General features: G+C 40.2%; 1 protein-coding gene across 8 annotated transcripts in view; it reads right to left on the reverse strand.

Moving 5' to 3' along the window:
* BAZ2B (bromodomain adjacent to zinc finger domain 2B) overlaps positions 1-17,562 on the reverse strand; it is a 211,816-nt gene that overhangs the window by 11,535 nt on the left and 182,719 nt on the right. For 6 of the 8 annotated variants that reach the window (XM_029072364.1, XM_029072358.1, XM_029072357.1 and 3 more), the window contains 8 exons: positions 16,118-16,180; positions 15,163-15,307; positions 8,014-8,681; positions 7,148-7,421; positions 6,818-6,973; positions 5,862-6,022; positions 3,644-3,954; positions 3,119-3,254 (listed from right to left, as the gene is read on the reverse strand). In XM_029072364.1, the coding sequence (XP_028928197.1) occupies positions 3,119-3,254; positions 3,644-3,954; positions 5,862-6,022; positions 6,818-6,973; positions 7,148-7,421; positions 8,014-8,681; positions 15,163-15,307; positions 16,118-16,180 (1,914 nt within the window). The remainder of the gene's footprint in view (positions 1-3,118; positions 3,255-3,643; positions 3,955-5,861; positions 6,023-6,817; positions 6,974-7,147; positions 7,422-8,013; positions 8,682-15,162; positions 15,308-16,117; positions 16,181-17,562) is intronic. The other 2 variants (XM_029072361.1, XM_029072360.1) reach the window with 1 other exon arrangement.

Consider the following 17,562-nt stretch of genomic DNA (forward strand, 5'->3'; position numbering starts at 1 on the left):
TCTGATTCTAAAACAGTCACCAAGGTTATTGTTTTTCATATTAGGAGAAAGGTATTTTACGACAAATTCAATTAGATGGGTTAACAATAGTTTAAGACTTAAAATGGAATTTTAACTTCTGGTTCAGAATGACTTTGACAATGGCAAGCTCAAATATAGCATAAAGATAGTTATAAAGTATAAAGATTGCTCCACGGTAGTTAAATACATTGCCGTAATTTATTTATTTATAGTTAACGACTGTATCCCCCTCTAGACTGTAAGCTCACTATGGGCAGGAAACATGTCTGCCAACTCTGTTATACTGTTCTCTCCCAAGTGCTTAGTATAGTGTTCTGCATACAGTAATCACTCAGCAAACACGATAAACACGAAACTATCATCTCTATGCGGATGACACCCAAATCTATATCTCCTCCAATGCCCTCTCTCCCTTCTTCCAGGCTCGCATCACCTTCTGCCCTGAGGACATCTCTACTTGGATGTCCTCCCGGCCCTTAAAACTCAACATGTCCAAGACAGAGCTCCTAATCTTCCCTCCCAAACCCTGTCCCCTCCCTGACTTTCCCGTCACTGTGGACGACACAACCATTCTTCCCATCTCACAAGCCCGCAACCTCGGTGTCATCCTCGACTCCACTCTCTCATTCACCCCACATATCCAATCCGTCACCAAAGCCCACTGGTCTCACCTTCACAACACGCCAAGATCCGCCCTTTCCTCTCCATCCAAACCACCACCACAGTAGTACAATTACTCATCCTAACCCAACTGGATTACTGCATCAACCTCCTTTCTGACCTCCCAACCTCCTATCTCTCCCCACTTCAGTCCACACTTCATTCTGCTGCCCAAATTATCTTTCTATAGAAACGTTCTGGGCATGTCACACCCCCTCCTCAAAAGAACTCCAGTTGTTGCCTGTCGACCTCTGTATCAAACAAAAATTCCTCACTGTTGGCTTCAAAGCTCTCCACCACCTTGCCCATTCTTACCTCACCTCCCTTCTCTCCTCCTACACCCCAGCCTGCATACTCCACTCCTCTGGTGCTAACCTTCTAACTGTGCCTCCATCTCGCCTGTCCCGCTGTTGACCCCTGGCCCACATCCTACCTCTGGCCTGGAATGCCCTCCCTTCTCAAATCTGCCAGACAATCACTCGTTCCCTTTGCTCTCCCTCCCAACCCACACCCCACAGAACTTATGTGTACATGTATATAACTATAATTCTATTTATTTATATTAATGCCTGTTTACTTGTTTTGATGTCTATCTCCCTCCTTTTATACTGTAAGCCCAATGTGGGCATGGATTGTTTCTCTTTATTGCTGAACTATACTTTCCAATTGCTTATTACAGTGCTCTTCACACAGTGAATGCTCAATAAATATGACTGAATGAATGAATGAAGATGATTCAATGATTGATTGATGGTAGATAAAAGCTGCTATTAGGCGTTCCCAGACTGAGCTCCTCTTCTCCCTCTACTCCCTCTGCCATCCCCCCTTTACCTCTCCGCAGCTAAACCCTCATTTTCCCCTTTTCCCTCTGCTCCTCCACCTCTCCCTTCCCATCCCCACAGCACTGTACTCGTCCGCTCAACTGTATATATTTTCGTTACCCTATTTATTTTGTTAATGAATTGTACATCGCCTTGATTCTATTTAGTTGCCATCGGTTTTTACGAGATGTTCTTCCCCTTGACTGTTTATTGCCATTGTTCTTGTCTGTCCGTCTCCCCCGATTAGACTGTAAGCCCATCAAACGGCAGGGACTGTCTCTATCTGTTGCCGACCTGTTCATCCCAAGCGCTTAGTACAGTGCTCTGTACATAGTAAGCGCTCAATAAATACTATTGAATGAATGAATAACCATTGTGGTCAATTTAGAAGAAAAATTGAGAGGCTGATGAGGGGCTACATCTGTTCACACGATATGATTAGGGTCAGAGGTAATCAATTAATCAATCAATCAATTGCATTTATTGCATGCTTACTGTGTGCAGGCACTGTATTAAGTACTTGGGAGAGTACAAACAATAATATAACAGACACATTCCTTGCCCAAATGAACCTTACAGTCTAGAGGATTAATCTAGCAGTAGAGGTACTAATGGAGCCAGAAAAACATTTTAGTGTCTAACTAAATTCCCTCTTCTCTAGGAAGGAATACCAGCCATATTTTAATGAAAAATAATTAGTGATCATCCATCAGGTCTTTGGTGAGCTTTACTTAACACCAAAGGTAGTAATCTAAAAATAACTTTTGATCACAAAGGTAAATACTACATTGAATCTTAAAACACCATAAATAGAACACATACACTAGAGGCAAGATGATCTAAAACAAAATAGGTTTCCTAAATATTTTCTGCGTATGGTAAAAATAGGAAGTCCAGCATGAGGCAACCAGGTGGAAACGTGAAAACCGACTTCAACGCTTAGAGGAAATATCAGTGACACAACTGAAGTCCTGTAGTTACCATGCTTGATGCTATACTTAACTCCTGATGGTAACATAGAGGTGGAACACTTCAGGATTATTTCTGCAAGGCACCTTGGGTAGCTCTCTCAGGGAACAAGGAAAAGAGACAGAACATCAAGACTGTCTGCTGAGGGGGTGGGTGAGGTGTAAGAAAACAGAATATAACCTGGAAAATTGACATATTAATTGTGTCCCGGGTTTGGAATGAAGGGCCATCAAAAGATCAGGGCCAGCCTCCATCAACCTGATGAAACACTCCAGCAGCAGTTAAGAGATGATAAGGAAATGTCAGTCATCGCTTAATACTTTACAAACCACAATAAAACACGTTATTAGCATACGTATTTGGCTTAAATAGGAGATAAGTTTTTCCCACAACTGCTAAATTAACATAAGAAACGGAATTTCCGTGGCATTCACAGAGAAGTCGGAAATAACCCTTAGGAAAACTGTTGAACTCAGGAATGGGTGAAAAAAGGAAAAGTGATTGAAAGATAGAATCCAACTTAGGTATGTCAGCACAGACTCAGTCATTTTTTGGATCATAACAAACAATCCATAGTTAGAAAGATCTGAAAGTGGAAAATGGGAAAAGTATATTAGTTATAGTATTTCTTAAGTAAAAACACTTACAACTTTCATAATTGATTTTTCCCATGCTATTGATTTCTGTAACTGCTGAATGCACAGAGCTACCTGGGCAGCACTGCGAGCTTCTGACAATGCCCTTCGCCATACCCTGAGCCCTGGGGCAATATCCTCTTCAATTCTGCATTGAAATATAGAGAAGTTAAGTAGGTCATAGCCACACTTACTGGTTGGTGAATGTGAAACAATCATTATCACACTGAAAGCCAAGCAATGACAAAAACACGTACACAGCCAATAAGTATAAGGTTTAAGCAACTAAATTTGATGTAGTGCACAGACTGTGGCTACGTGCCTCAAAGCTTAGTCACGACCAGGTAAAATGTAAGATCACTTTGCAAGATTATCAACAAACATAACAAAAAAAATCTTTACAAAGCACCATGCAAAATAGCATGATCCATATGGATCACAGACGTACAAGAAGATACAGAGATAACAGGCAATAGAAAATAGGCTCCAATTAGCAAAGAAGCACAATAATTTTTCAAGTTAATCTCAATGACCTACCCGTCACCATCACCACTAATGGATGGTGCAGGAGCAGGGACAGTAACTGTGCCCACATTATCCAGTTTGATCTGAATGGTGGTACTTAAGGGGCTCTTCAGATACCTTCGCTCTATGTTCCGCTCCAAATCAGCCAGCCTGGTTACAGCTATATCTAGAGGGTTGTCACTCTTCCGTTCTAGAGCACTGGCACCTCCTTCGTCTCCTCCTGCACTCTCTCCATCGTGCTCCTTGCATAATTTAGTAAGTGATTTATGTTCAAAATATACCAGGTCTTCCCTTTCTGAGGCAGGCTCTGGACACATCCAACCCTAAGTATCAGGAAAACAGGTAACCATTTTTTTTTCTGGTCAGAGTGGCTTAAACAGATGAAAGAAATGTTTTAAATGCTTTCTAAAAAAAATCAAGTGATAATAGTAATCATAATAACCGGTATTTGCTAAGTGCTTACTATGTGCCAGGCACTGTACTAAGCGCTGAGGTAGATACAAGCTAATCAGGTTGGACACAGTCCCTTTCCACATGGAGCTCACAGTCTAAATTTGCTGACATCAGTGCATCTTAATAATCATTAATTATCTTATTTTTTCAGGACGGTAGCCAGACAACAAAAATAAGAATCTGAAGGATAATTAAGATCTACTCTTTAACTATTTGCCTTTTATGAGAAAGAGTAGGAAGCTAATTAATAAAAGTTTTAACTGGCTCTCCCTCTTGTTAATCCAGTGGAACCCATGGTGTGACCTACTGGAAAGAGCATGGGCCTGGGAGTCAGAAGGACCTGGGTTCTAATCTCAGCTCCAGCACTTGTCTGCTCTATGACCTTGGGTAAGTCACTTCACTTCTCTGGGCCTCAGTTAACCCCCATTTTACAGATGAGGTAAGACTATGAGCCCCACATTGGAGAGGACTGTGTCCAACCTGATTAGCCTGTATTTAGTAAATTAGTAATTAGTAAAGTCACTGGTAAGCACATAACAAATACAATTTTTTTTAAAAAAGCAAAAACCTGAAACTAGTGTAACACCTTTATCATGCTCCTGAACAGGCTTCAAAAGAATTAAGTTGAGGATAAATTTTATATTAAATTTATTTTGCTTTGGCTAAAGCTTTGCAGCTTTACTCCCACAGTGTACAGAAGAATCCCTGGTGATTCATTCTCTTTCCTGGCCTCCTGAGATGTGAAAGTAAAAGGGAAGGAAACATCATAGTAGCTGGATGGGCTTTACCTTTGTTCCCAAAATAATAAAAACAAATGCTTTGGCCTTGGGAAGAGGAAGAACAAAAAAGCCACGGTGTCCATTTAACCCGTCTCTGAGTTGGCTTACATTAAAGAAGAGAGTTGGAAATAAACTAAGCAATTTTGTAATTTTTTAAATCACTGAAATTTTGTTCATGAATTGGTCAATAAAATGATTTTTTTTGGAATTACACTGAAATTATACCCATATTAGTTTGATAGAGATAGTGTTTACATGTGAATCTATGGTAAATCTATTGTCCAATTCAAGTTGGATACAAATAGGCTACTTTTTCCAGACAATAAATTTGAACCAGAAGTTCCTGCCTGTAATTGAGGGAAAGCCGGGGGAGCAACCCAGCAGGACTGAGAATGAGGGGGGCAGGTCAAGCCTCTCTCTAGCCCCCCTGCCTCTTCTCCAAGTTCTGTTGTAGCTTCCCTCACCTAGCTTTCCTTTCTTTTCTGTTAACCACTGCCAGTTCTAGCCACTGCCATTTTATCAGGCATTTTACCTAGCTGTTACATTTGTCCTAGCAAGATATTCTACAAACTTGTACATCTATTTACATTATTAAAAACAATAATGTTCAAATCATCAAATCAAAATTACAAAATGTGGAAGATAATAATATTAACAAATTTCTTCTCTCTAAATTTAAATCATCCAAGATTTAGAAGTTTCCTGGACCCTCTCAGATTCTCTACCATTTTCTTCTTATTGTCCTTCCTGAGGTTCCCTTCATGTTCTCTTTCAGATTCCCAATAAAAGAGAGCTTAATATGACTTTTCCTCAAATGAATTTGGAAAGGAGACTTAGTGTGAATGGATGTGAGTCCATCTGCCAGGCCAATCTCAGACCAATTGTAATCTTTTGCCTTGGTTTATCAAACCTAGACAACTGAAATGTAACCACTCCCGATTTAACATACTTTAGGACTAACATTACTTATTGGATATTTCATTCAAAGTCCATTTTACCTTAACTTGTAAACTAGCTGATGCGACTCTCCTTTCTAAGTCTTCCACCTGCTGTAGAATAATCAGGTCCATCTCCATAGCCTGCTCTTCTACTGACCAGTTCTCTACAATGTCGCGAGTAACTTGGTTTTCCTCATTTTCACTTATTTCAATGATAGCAACTGAATTTGGAAAAAGAGATTAATTGTATTTTACATATATCATTGATGTTGGATTTTTGTTATTAATATGGTGTGTCCACAAAATGTGCAAAACTTACATCACAGGCAATTTCAACAACATTTTGTATTGAATAAAAAGTGGTCTCGTATGGGAAGCTGAACCCACAGAAGCCACGGGGGGTTAGTGGGGGTCGGGGAGAACAAACTTTCCTGATGCACATCCCTCATTCCTACTTCCAGAAGAGAGTCATTCACCACAGAGTAGCAGCCTGGTTTGCCCAACTCCTTTGCTAGCTAATAGCCTCTCTCCGATGTGTTGTGGAGCTATTGGGAGGGCACTGGAGCAGTGACAGGGCACCACGAGTGGCATAATCCAAAGGTGTGCAGGTCCACCACCCTGTTTAATCAGTAATAGTGCATCATGTAGATATACTGGAATGTTGGAGGAGGCGAACCTTTGCCACATTGTTTAGTTTGTAGTTAGCTTGAAGTTGAAAGTCTTTGGGGTCCTATGACACCTTCCCTCCCTTTTTGCATGAGGGAAAATTGGAATTATCCTTTTTAAAAGAAGGCTTTCCTCAGCTCAAAAGACCATCACAAGTTAAAAAATAAATCTTCATGGTACTCTCATACCACTCCTGAAGAAGAAGAGTCTTGTGTGAGGAAAAGAGTAAGGTAAACCTGCTTTTTGGTAATTAATTGACACATTAAAAAAACAACAACCACCCTTTAAGCTAAAAAAAAAAATCATTCTTATGCAGATCAAAAATGTGAAAATTTCTGTTAGTTACATACCATCTTTATTCTTGATGCAGGCCTGGGTTATATAGTCCAAGTGTTTCTGTATTTGTTTCTGTAAGGCCTTTTCTCTTATTCCCCTGAGATGTAGCACTTTGAGCAAAGCTTTTAAGTCCTCTGGGTCAATAATTCTCCACCAACCAAACTGCATTTCTGAATCAAGATAAGTAGGTAGATCATTTACACACATTTTAAATTTGGTGAACAGATGTCATATGAAGAAAGAGAGTCACCATCTATAAAGCCTTTCAAGCAGTGCAATTACAGTAAAAGAATTCAAAATGAACAAAGAAAATACTTCGACACAAGCCATCTGAATGGACCTACCTTCCGGAATGGGTTTTGGACTAGGGTAATCTACTGGTTTGGCTACTTCAACTGCTGCAGGGACAGCGGAAGCTGCCTTTTCACCTGGTGGCACTGGTGATTCACTTTTAGCTGAAGGAACATTGGGGGTCAAAAATGAATTACCATTTCCTTCTGACAGACCCAACCCTGAACCTAAACTTGATAAAGGAGATGTAAATGGAAGACTTGAAGTAAGAACTCCCGTGGGCCATCCACAGAACTGAAGTCCCATTATTGGTAATCCACTCTTTATCTGGAAAGGTCAAAATATGAGAAACACTTGATTAGATACCATTACAAGCAATTCAAAAAATTCAGAAAAGTCAATCCTACCACTGTTATTTTTATCAACTATTTTCACTTCATGCCCTTCTACCTAAGTAGTAACCAACACATGTAGAGAAACACAACATTCAAATAAAAACTTCCTGTGCAAAATTTTAACTTCAATCAATCGTTTTTGAGCACTTATGTGCAGAGCACTGTACTAAGCTCTGCTTATAGTACAGAATGTACTGCAAAAGAATTAGCAGACACTTTCGCTGCCCACTTGTAGGTTCATAATTTTTCAAATTATTTCAGAAGAACTTGCAATATGCTTAGCTCCACTTGATTAGCAGTATGGTTCAAAAGCAACTACAAACGTGGGTATGTGATTAGAGAATCTTTGCAAAAACCTGTGAAGGGGAAATATGCAAGCATGGGAAAGTGTCACCTTAACTCCCTGATGTCCATTTCCAACCGTGAATAAAAATACTTTCTTGCCCAGGGAAGTCTTTGGGAGAAAACATGACAGAGACAGTACTGACAGTTGTTGAATACTAGTCTTATCAGTAGGTACTAACCTGAAGTGGTGTCAGAGTAAATGGACTTAGTCCCATGGGAGTTTGAGCAGACGATGAGCTAAGAAGAGGTGATGGGACAGGAGAAGGTGATTTAGATGGTGGTTGAGACTGAGGAGCCACTGAAGAAGTAGCAGGGGATGCATCAGTATGGGTAACTGATGTTTCATCACAAGGTGTTCTTGGTAGAAGGCTGAACCACTGCCTACTCTTCTCTGTTAGGGTTTTTAGCAATTGGTCATTTGGGATTAATGGTGGACTGTAAAATTTCCCTGGCCCACTTGAAACTGGGCTAAATAGAGCATTAGAGTCTGCCTTTTCAGAGTTGACTTGGGATGCTGATGTTTGAAGGCTGCAGAGTGAATTTTTGGTGTTGTTTTGATAAGATAGTGTGCACCCATTTGCAGCACTTCCATTTGGTTTGGGGATTACAACATCTGATTCAGGAGGCATCTTTGCTACTTCTAGCAGTTTGCTTAGTTTGGAAAAAGAGCCTGGCTTCTGCAGAAATAGATTAGTGTTATCTTTTTCTTTAAGGTCTTCTTTTTGCTCACAGTGACCTGTGTTTAAACAGTTTAATTTGTCCTCAGAAACCTCAAACATTTCTTCTTTGATTTGGATACTTTCAGCTTTTCTTAGCTTCTCTTTTTCTTTTGCAATTTCTTCCAGACCTGCAAAATTCAAAAACAGCATAAAGAACCAGCATCTGCTAAAATCATTTGTTCAAAATAAGACAGTGATGATCGGGTAATAAGTAGTTTGTATTTCAGGGAGTCTCAGATAACTAAACCTTCAGGAAGGTGAGCAAAAGTCAAATCTCTACTGGAAGTGAATTTTTCTAGTCAGTGCAGAAACTGACTTTCAAGCCAATTTAATGAAAATGCTGGCTCATCAAAATCCAGGCAGTTACAAAACTTTTGGCTGGTCTGCTCAACTTGCTCCTCAAGGCAAGTGACAGGAGCTAGAGGCTGCAGGGTCAAGGGGAGTGGAAGAGGATGTTTGGCCACAGCTACTGTTTATTCTCTAGATCGTGAACCCCCTATGGGACGAGAACCATGTCTGACACCCACATGTGTACCCTTTCCCAGCACTTTCTACAGGGATCTGCACACAGTATGTGATTAGAAAATACGAATATATTAGAGTGGGTCCACTCCCCCTCAAAAAAGAAAATGAATATTCAAAAGGACCTGGAAACTGCTGCTCGGGGCAACCTGGTGGCACTTCATATCTAAATGGGGGCCTGCAATCTGCATGGTTGGAGAAGTCAGCACTTCTCTTTCTACCTAAATTCTTAATGTGCAGCTGGAGGAGCCCTGGGCTCTAAATCAGGTAAAGGATACCCCCTAGTGGTGTCCTGGCCCACTGTATTTTCCTAAAAGGAAGCTCAGGTCAAAATCCAGAGGTGGGCTTCTACCTTTACTCTTACTCTGTTCTCAGCCGAGTTTAGCAATGAGCCCAAGGCATTTGGTGCTAAAGATATGAGGGTGATCCAACCTATCTTGGTTTAAAAACATATCCCAACTGGAAGAAGGGAAACAGAGAGACACGGAGAGAAGCATCTACTTCCAGTGACTCCTAGCGGTGGCCATAGCACCACCATAATAATGGCATGTTAAGTGCTTAAGATGTGCCAAGCACTGGACTCAGCACTGGAATAGATCCATTATGAGGTCAGACACAGTCCCTGTCTCACATAAGGCTCACAGTCTAAGTAGGAGGGAGACAGATATTGCATCCCCATTTTACAGAAGAGGAAACTGAGGACCAGAGAAGTTACCTGACTTCCCCATGGCCAGGTTTGTGTAGCCTTGGGCAAATCACTTAAATTCTCTGTGCCTCAGTTATCTCATCAGTAAAATGGGGATTAAGATTGTGAGCCCCTGGTGGGATATGACCTGTGTCCAACCTGATTAGCTGGCATCTAAATAGTGCCTGACACATAGTTGCCACAAATACCACTTAAAAACCCCGAAAATTATATTTGTGGTATTTGTTAGTGCTAAGTGCTAAGCTCTCTATTAAGCATTGGAGTATATACACAATACAATCATATCAGACATGGTTTCTGTCCCACATGAGACTCACATTCTAGACAGGAGAGAGAACAAGTACTGAATCCCTATTTTATAGGCGAGGAAACAGAGGCACAGAGAAGTTAAGTGACTTGCCCAAGATCACAGAGCAGGCAGCTAAAACTGTTCTCAGTTCCAGGCCTTTGGATTTCTTCTCAAAGATACCCCTATACTTAAACCTAACCCTCGCACACTTTCATCTTTACCCGCTTGGTCTTATCCATACCCTGAGAGCACCCTCATTCAGATCTCCCAAGTCGAGACCCTTCACTTACCCGTAATTCCACCCCTACAGTCAGGCAGATCACATCTGTAAGATGCAATCATCACACTGCAAACTCTTTGATGCCAGGAATCACTTATTTTACTGCTTAGAGGTAGAGCATGCATGCTGTTGTTCCTCTTAGGGTTATTTGGCTTGTCACCTGCTTTTCTATTGGCCAGGAATAATCTTTTCATTCATCAGTGGCGAGTGGACATGTAGTAATGGCTAATATTCATCTCTGATCTATTTTGTGGGCCTAAAACTTACTATCAGTTATCAAAAGAAAACCAAAAAAATCTGGCAGGAAGAAATTATTGTATGATAAGGTGATATTTCATATGATGGGAAAATAACACAAACTCCAACTAGTTTCAAATAAGAGACTGAGCTAATGATGAATTTTAATAGCACAGGTTTGTAGCTGCTTTCAACTTTTCCTCTTCAGAGGAAAAGCTTAATTATAAGCAGTTGGAACCACCGATTAAGCTTTTTTAAACTAGAAAAATGGAATGCTCAAAGTGAAACCAGAATTGTTGGAGTAGAGATCAGGGAAATATTTAATGCAAAAATGCATTTTTCTTTTCCTCTCTCATTGGGTCTCCGGTTTCCTTCACTTTCCTTTTCTTCTTCTCGTTTCATTAGCACGTGTCATTGAACATTAATAAGCATCTTCAGAAATAGTAAAAGCTGGGGCAAGAAATGGAGGGACAGGAAGAAAGAGGACACAGCATGGCAGCCATTTATTAGATTAATTTCCATGGCAATTTTGCAATGGCAAAATTTCATATAACTAAGGTCTTTATGTTTCAAGGTTATATCTCCTGCTAATGAGGCCAATCAATCAACAGATCATATTATTGAATGCTTACTCTGTGCAGAGCAGTGAACTAAGCACTTGTGAAAGTAAAATATAACATAGTTGGTAGATACATTTCTGTGCCCACAAGGAGTTTACAGTCTAGAAAGGGAGACAGACATTAATATAATGTCTCAGCCATTTCAACTGTGGGGCTGACAGTGGGGTGAATAAAGAGTGCTAATCCAAGTCAAGGGCAACACAGAAGGGTGTCGGAGAAGAGGAAATGAAGGAAGTCAGGGAAGGCTTTAGGCAGATGTTTTGAAGGTGGGGAGAGTGATTATCTGTGAAATATTAAATGGACGGGAGCTCAGCAGTGAGAGAAACATACAGTGAGTAGGTTGGCATTAGAGGAGTGAAGTGTGTGGGGTGGGGATTATAGTATGAAATTGGAGAGGTAAGGTAGGAAGGGACAAGGTTTGAAAGCCGATAGTAAGGAGTTTCTGTTTGATGAGGAGATGGATAGGCAACCACTTAGAGGTTCTTGAGAAGGGGGGAAACATGGATTGAATGGTTTTGTATAAATATGATCTGGGCAGCAGAGTGAAGTATGGACTGAAGTAGGGAGAGGCAGATGGCGGGGAGGTCTGCATGGAGGATGATGCTGTAGCCAAGAGGGGTTAGGGTAAATGCTTAGATTAACATGGAAGCAGTTTGGAATGAGAGGAAAGGGCGGATTTTAGTGATGTTGTGAAGGTGGAACTAACAGGATTTGATGACAGATTGACTATGTGGTTTGAATGAGACAGCTGAGTCGAGGATAATGCCAAAGTTACGGGTTTTTGAGACAGTGATGAGGAAGTCAGGGGGAGGACAGGGATAGGGGATGAGGAGTTCTGTTTTGTAAAGGTTTAGTTTGAGGGATCTGCATGTCCTGAAGGCAGGAGGAAATACAATACAAGAGGAGAAGAGAGATCAAGGCTACAGATCTGAATTTGGGAATCATCTGCATAGGGATGGTGGTTGAAGCCACAGGCACCAACAAATTCTCCAAGGAAGCGAGTCTAGATGGAGACTAGAAGGGGACTCAGAACTGAGGCTTGAGGGACTCCCATAGTTATGGAGTGGGAGCCAGAAACTCAAAATATTTCCAAAATTGTGAAAAATCACAATGGTCTCCTTTCAGGATGGAGAAAGTTAATTTATGTGCTCATTTTTCTTTGTTTGTTTGCTTTAGGGTATTTGTTAAGGGCTTACCATGTGTCAAACACTGCTGTAAGTGCTGGGGTAGGTACAAATTAATTAGGTCAGACACACAGTCCCTGTCCCACAAGGAGGCTCACAGCCTTAAATAAGAGGGAGAACAGGTATTGAATTCCCATTTTACAGTTGAGAAAACTGAGGTAAAGAGAAGCTTTGTGACTTGTACAAGGTCACACAGTAAGCAATTGGCAGAGCTGGAATTAGAACCCACGTCCTCTGACTCCCAGGCCTGTGGTATTTCCATTAGGCATGCTGCTTCTTCCCATCATAAACTCTTCAAGAACAGGAACAGAGTCTTCTGCATATTATGGCAACAGGTGATGCTGATGACAAACAGGAATGGATGGAATACGAGAATACGAGAAACTAGCAGATAGTTTCTTAAGTGGTCTTCCACTGCCAGGAAAGCTCAGAAATTGGATAAATGGAAAAAGGACAGTGAAGCACCCTATCCTCCTAAACTTCAGTTCTTGCTTTTTCATAGACTTAAAAAAGCCAATTTAGAGTTAAGGACTTGACAAAAGTGGGGAAGGGAGCTAAAGGTGGCTTCCTTCAGAGTAGGAAAATCAAATCAGACAACAGTCCCTTACACCACATAACTTCATTTGGAATTTCAAAACTTGAAGTGATCAAAAATCATGGTAAAAATGTACACAGCTACCAATTAATGCTCTGCTTACAAGACAGACAAAAGCAAATCATTGTAGATGGCTTTATGACAGATATTGGAGCCTCATCTTCTCTGAAGCAGCGTGGTCTAGTGGAAAGAGCATGGGTTTGGGAGTTTGGGAGTCAGAGGTCATGGGTTCTAATCCCATCTCCACTACTTGTCAGCTGCGTGACTCTGGACAAGTCACTTAACTTCTCTGGGCCTCAGTTACCTCAGCTGTAAAACAGGAATTAAGACTGTGAGCGCCACGTGGGACAACCTGCTTACCTTAATCCCAGCGTTTAGAACAGTGTTTAGCACATAGCAAGCGCTTAACAAATACCATCATCATTATTATATTATTATTAAATACAAAATTCATGGAAAGGGCATTGTAAAGGAAACAGTGGGGCTTCCAGGTCCAGTAGTCTGGAAAATAATAATACTAATAAATAACAATTGTGGTATTGGTTAAGTCCTTACTATGTGCTAGGCACTATACTAAGCACTGGGGTAGATACAAGCAAATCAGGTTGGATACAGTTCCTGTCCCATATAAGGCTCACAGCCAATTTCCATTTTATAGGTGAGGTAACTGAGTCACAGAGTAGTGAAGATACTTGCCCAAGGGCACACAAACAGACAAGTAGTGGAGCCAGGATTAGAACCCATGACCCTCTGACTCCCAAACCCATGCTCTATCCAATATGTCATGCTGCTTCTCATGCTTTCTGCAGTGGTACCTCGACACAAATTGCAGGGCTCTGGTCCAGTGTAGAATCTGGGGTGAATAACCTTCTTGCCCTCCCTCTCCCTCGGTTCTAACTCTATAAAAGTAATATTTCCACTCATGTCTTTTAAACATATGGTACTTCAATAAATGAGCAGCTGATGAATGTTAAATTCAGCAGTGCCTTGTTAAAACCAGTCTTGTCATTTTGGCAACACTCAAAAGTGGTACGCCACATATAAGGAGGGGGAATAATAGAGGTGGTTTAGAGATTATTTTTGAGGAGAGAATTTTTTGAAAAGTTCTTTTCTTGGAGAACAATCTAAAGCGATGTTCATTCCCACATTTTTTTTTTCAGCAATGGCTCTAAATCATTGCATAAACTCTGAGCTCCAAGGAACAATGAATTAAAAAGAGACAATTGTGAAGCAGATAAAGGAAATGCTTTTTGTTTCTGTACACAGTCAACCTTCACACGGAAAATCATAAAGACAACTAGTATTGGCTAGGCAAGATCCAAATACAATTTGACATTTATATTAAAAATATATTATTTGAAGCTATTCTAGCAAAGTCAAATATATTTTAGAGCATAAAATGATTGAGGGACTTAAAAAAATCAATTTCCTCCTATATCACAGCCCACGTGAGCCCTCTAACAACTCAAAGCTACCCCAATCAATCACTTGGGAATGTGCAGCACTGTGCTAAACACTTGGGGGTGGACAAAGAGACAAGATAGGCACTGCCTTTCTTCAGGCAGCTCAAAGGAGCAGTTCTGCTTTGTATTTAATTCTTATGTAAATCTGCTGATACTAACAGACTGCAGTCAAGTGTAATATAAGCAGGGAATTTCTTTTAAAATACCTGCTTGCTCACCTGATATTCCCATCAAAGATCACCTCACCACAAACCAGGATATATCAAAGTAAATACATCCATGAGCATTCACTGATCTGACCGTTTCACCCTTAGTCCCTTCAGATTCCTTTATCCTGGGGATCATGACCCCAGAGAAATAGTTTCCCCCAACTCTGTGAATTTTAAACTCTAATCTTAGCCCTAAGACACTGATTCTCCTGCAGGGTCACCTCACAGCGAACTCTTTTTGGACAGACAGATTACCTACAAACACTTAACCTGAGGTGCAATCTATCTTGTGCTCTCATTAATAGTTATGTAGGTTTCTGCACACCCTGAAACGGAGTCTGGAAAAACAGATTAAGCGGGTCTGTGTGGGGCTTTTTTAAATTGCTGCTTCTTTTCCTTGAAGACTGAAATGAATGCAATTCTGGAGACTTGATGCAAATTAGAGGAACTATTGGTCTTTCATTGTGGCAATTTCTGGGATCATTTTTGGTGTAGGATTCCTACCTTCACCACTTTCCATGCCTTCCACAAAAATACCCCCACACTGGGGCAAGATCCAATACCGGCGTCTGTAACGATCTTGACCAAACATCATGGAACGCAGAGAGTGGGAAGCATCAAACAGCTTCCTTCGGTATTGGCTCTGTTGCTGTTAAAAGTGATGCGTTCAGGTATGAAAATCAGTTGTTTAAAAATTCACAGCAAAGTAAAGCATTTATATCTTCAAAACTGCCTTATAAAAGAGCTATTTATTCACAGTACTTCAGTGTTATTTGATGTATTCTATAACCCAATTGTTATCGTAAAATTTTAAGTTTCAAACTCTTAAAAAAACAGATTGATAGGATTCGGTTTTGATTCAGGTTAAATTGATCATTTTCATTTTAAATAATACTGCCTTAACCAAGCATTTCCTGTATTTGAATGCAAATGACAGCAGAATCAGTAATTTCACTAAACCAAGATACCTAAAATATTACCAAATTATGCATTATCATAAATGTTTAGGTGTGAGTTGAAGCTAGCCAATGCAGTATGATACTGAGCTCCTAATTGGAAACTAATAAAATTTCAGTTAACTCTAAGATCAGAACTCATTATTTAAATCTTTGCTTCAATTAAGCATTTAGAGCTACACTAATTAAATTAAAATTAATATGTATATTAAATCAAAAATAAATTTTATAGCTGTAATTGTATTTTTTGTTCAGAGAATCAAATGCAACTGCCTCAGTATTATATTTCCGGTGGTAAAATTTCAAACATATTTCCTGATTTTTAATGTTATCTACACTCCTGCAATTGGTTAAATATTTCCAATAAAATCACAAGAGAATTCTAAAGGTGCTTAATTAGTGCACAGAAATGGCACAGAACGAGTACCTAGCTCGTTCTACCCCAAGCTCGCAACTTTAGAAACTTTAAAAAGGCAAAATCTTTAAAGTGTGTACATTCTTACCTTAGTGAGTTTTTCAATCTGTTTCTCCAGCTCTTCAACACTTGCTGCCTGATCACCATCATCCTATGAAAAAAAAACTTAACCTTATTTTGTTGTTTTGAGAATAAACACAGTGGCCACAATACCTGCTACTATGTTAAAAATGGCAAACCTGTTGGATTAATAGCATACCAAAGCTGCAAAATGCAAATATGAAGAGTAATGAAATTGGACTTTTTTTTAAAGCTGTCTGAAAAATGCTCTATCTAAGCAAGGACTTGGTGAGTATCATCTAACAACCTAATCATTCCAATTTCACTTCTGGGCCGGGTACTTTAAAGCCGGCTGGGGGAAAGAGAAGGGAGACAGACAGGAGGACTAAATTTGTCAATGAATTTAAGTGAGAAGGATTCCTCAAAATAGATTTTGCCCTTAGTAAATGGATACTTACATATTCTAGAACTACTCAACTCAGTGTACTTTTAGATCTAATAACAATGATAAAACCAAAAATGATAATTATATTTGATAACGCTTAGTCTGTGCCAAGTGCTGGGATAGGTATGAGATAATCAGTTCAGACATAATCCCTGTCCCACCTGGGGCTCACAGTCTAAGTAGGAGAGAAAACAGGAATTTAATTCCCATTTTACAGATAAAGAAACTGAGGCAATGAGAAGGCAAACGACTTGCCCAAGATCACACAGCAAAAAAGTGAATTTAATTATCTGGAAAATATGCAGTGCCCCTTAGAATATTTGACAAAGCATAATAATAATGTTGGTATTTGTTAAGCGCTTACTATGTGCAAAGCACCGTTCTAAGCGCTGGGGTAGATACAGGGTGATCAGGTTGTCCCATGTGGGGCTCACAGTTTTAATCCCTCTTTCCCAGATGAGGTCACTGAAGCACAGAGACATTAAGTGACTTGCCCACAGTCTCACAGGTGACAAGTGGCAGAGCTGGGATTCAAACCCATGACCTCCGACTCCCAAGCCCATGCTCTTTAAACTGAGCCACGCTGCTTCTCAGTGATGAGTTCGAGGGTGAATGTAGGAGTGAAAAATGCAGTCAATAATCAATCGTCCAGGGTGACTATTTAAAGCTGTTATAGATGCTCCAGGACTTTTGTTTCCCCCTTCCTCTCCTGTTTTTCCCTTAAAGGCCACTTGACTGTTCACCAGTACAGCTATCAGGAAGTGCCAATGAATAAAAGAAGTGAGTCTTGTATCAATTTTTTTTTCCAAGGCTTATAAAGACCTCTGAAGAAAGGTTTCCTAGGATTACCATTAGATTAAAATTTCCATTTTTGCTGACTCCTAAATGTATACAGAGTTGGCTTTATTAAAAAGGAAATGAAGGTGGGAAAATGGGAAAAAGGCAGAGACACAAGGAGTTAGGAAGAGGGCACTCTGGCCTTTCACCCTGCTTTTCTATAATGCCTTCTTAACCTCTATTCCATTCCC

The sequence above is a fragment of the Ornithorhynchus anatinus genome, chromosome 9 (genome assembly GCF_004115215.2).
Source record: "Ornithorhynchus anatinus isolate Pmale09 chromosome 9, mOrnAna1.pri.v4, whole genome shotgun sequence".
Classification (NCBI taxonomy): Eukaryota; Metazoa; Chordata; class Mammalia; order Monotremata; family Ornithorhynchidae; genus Ornithorhynchus; species Ornithorhynchus anatinus.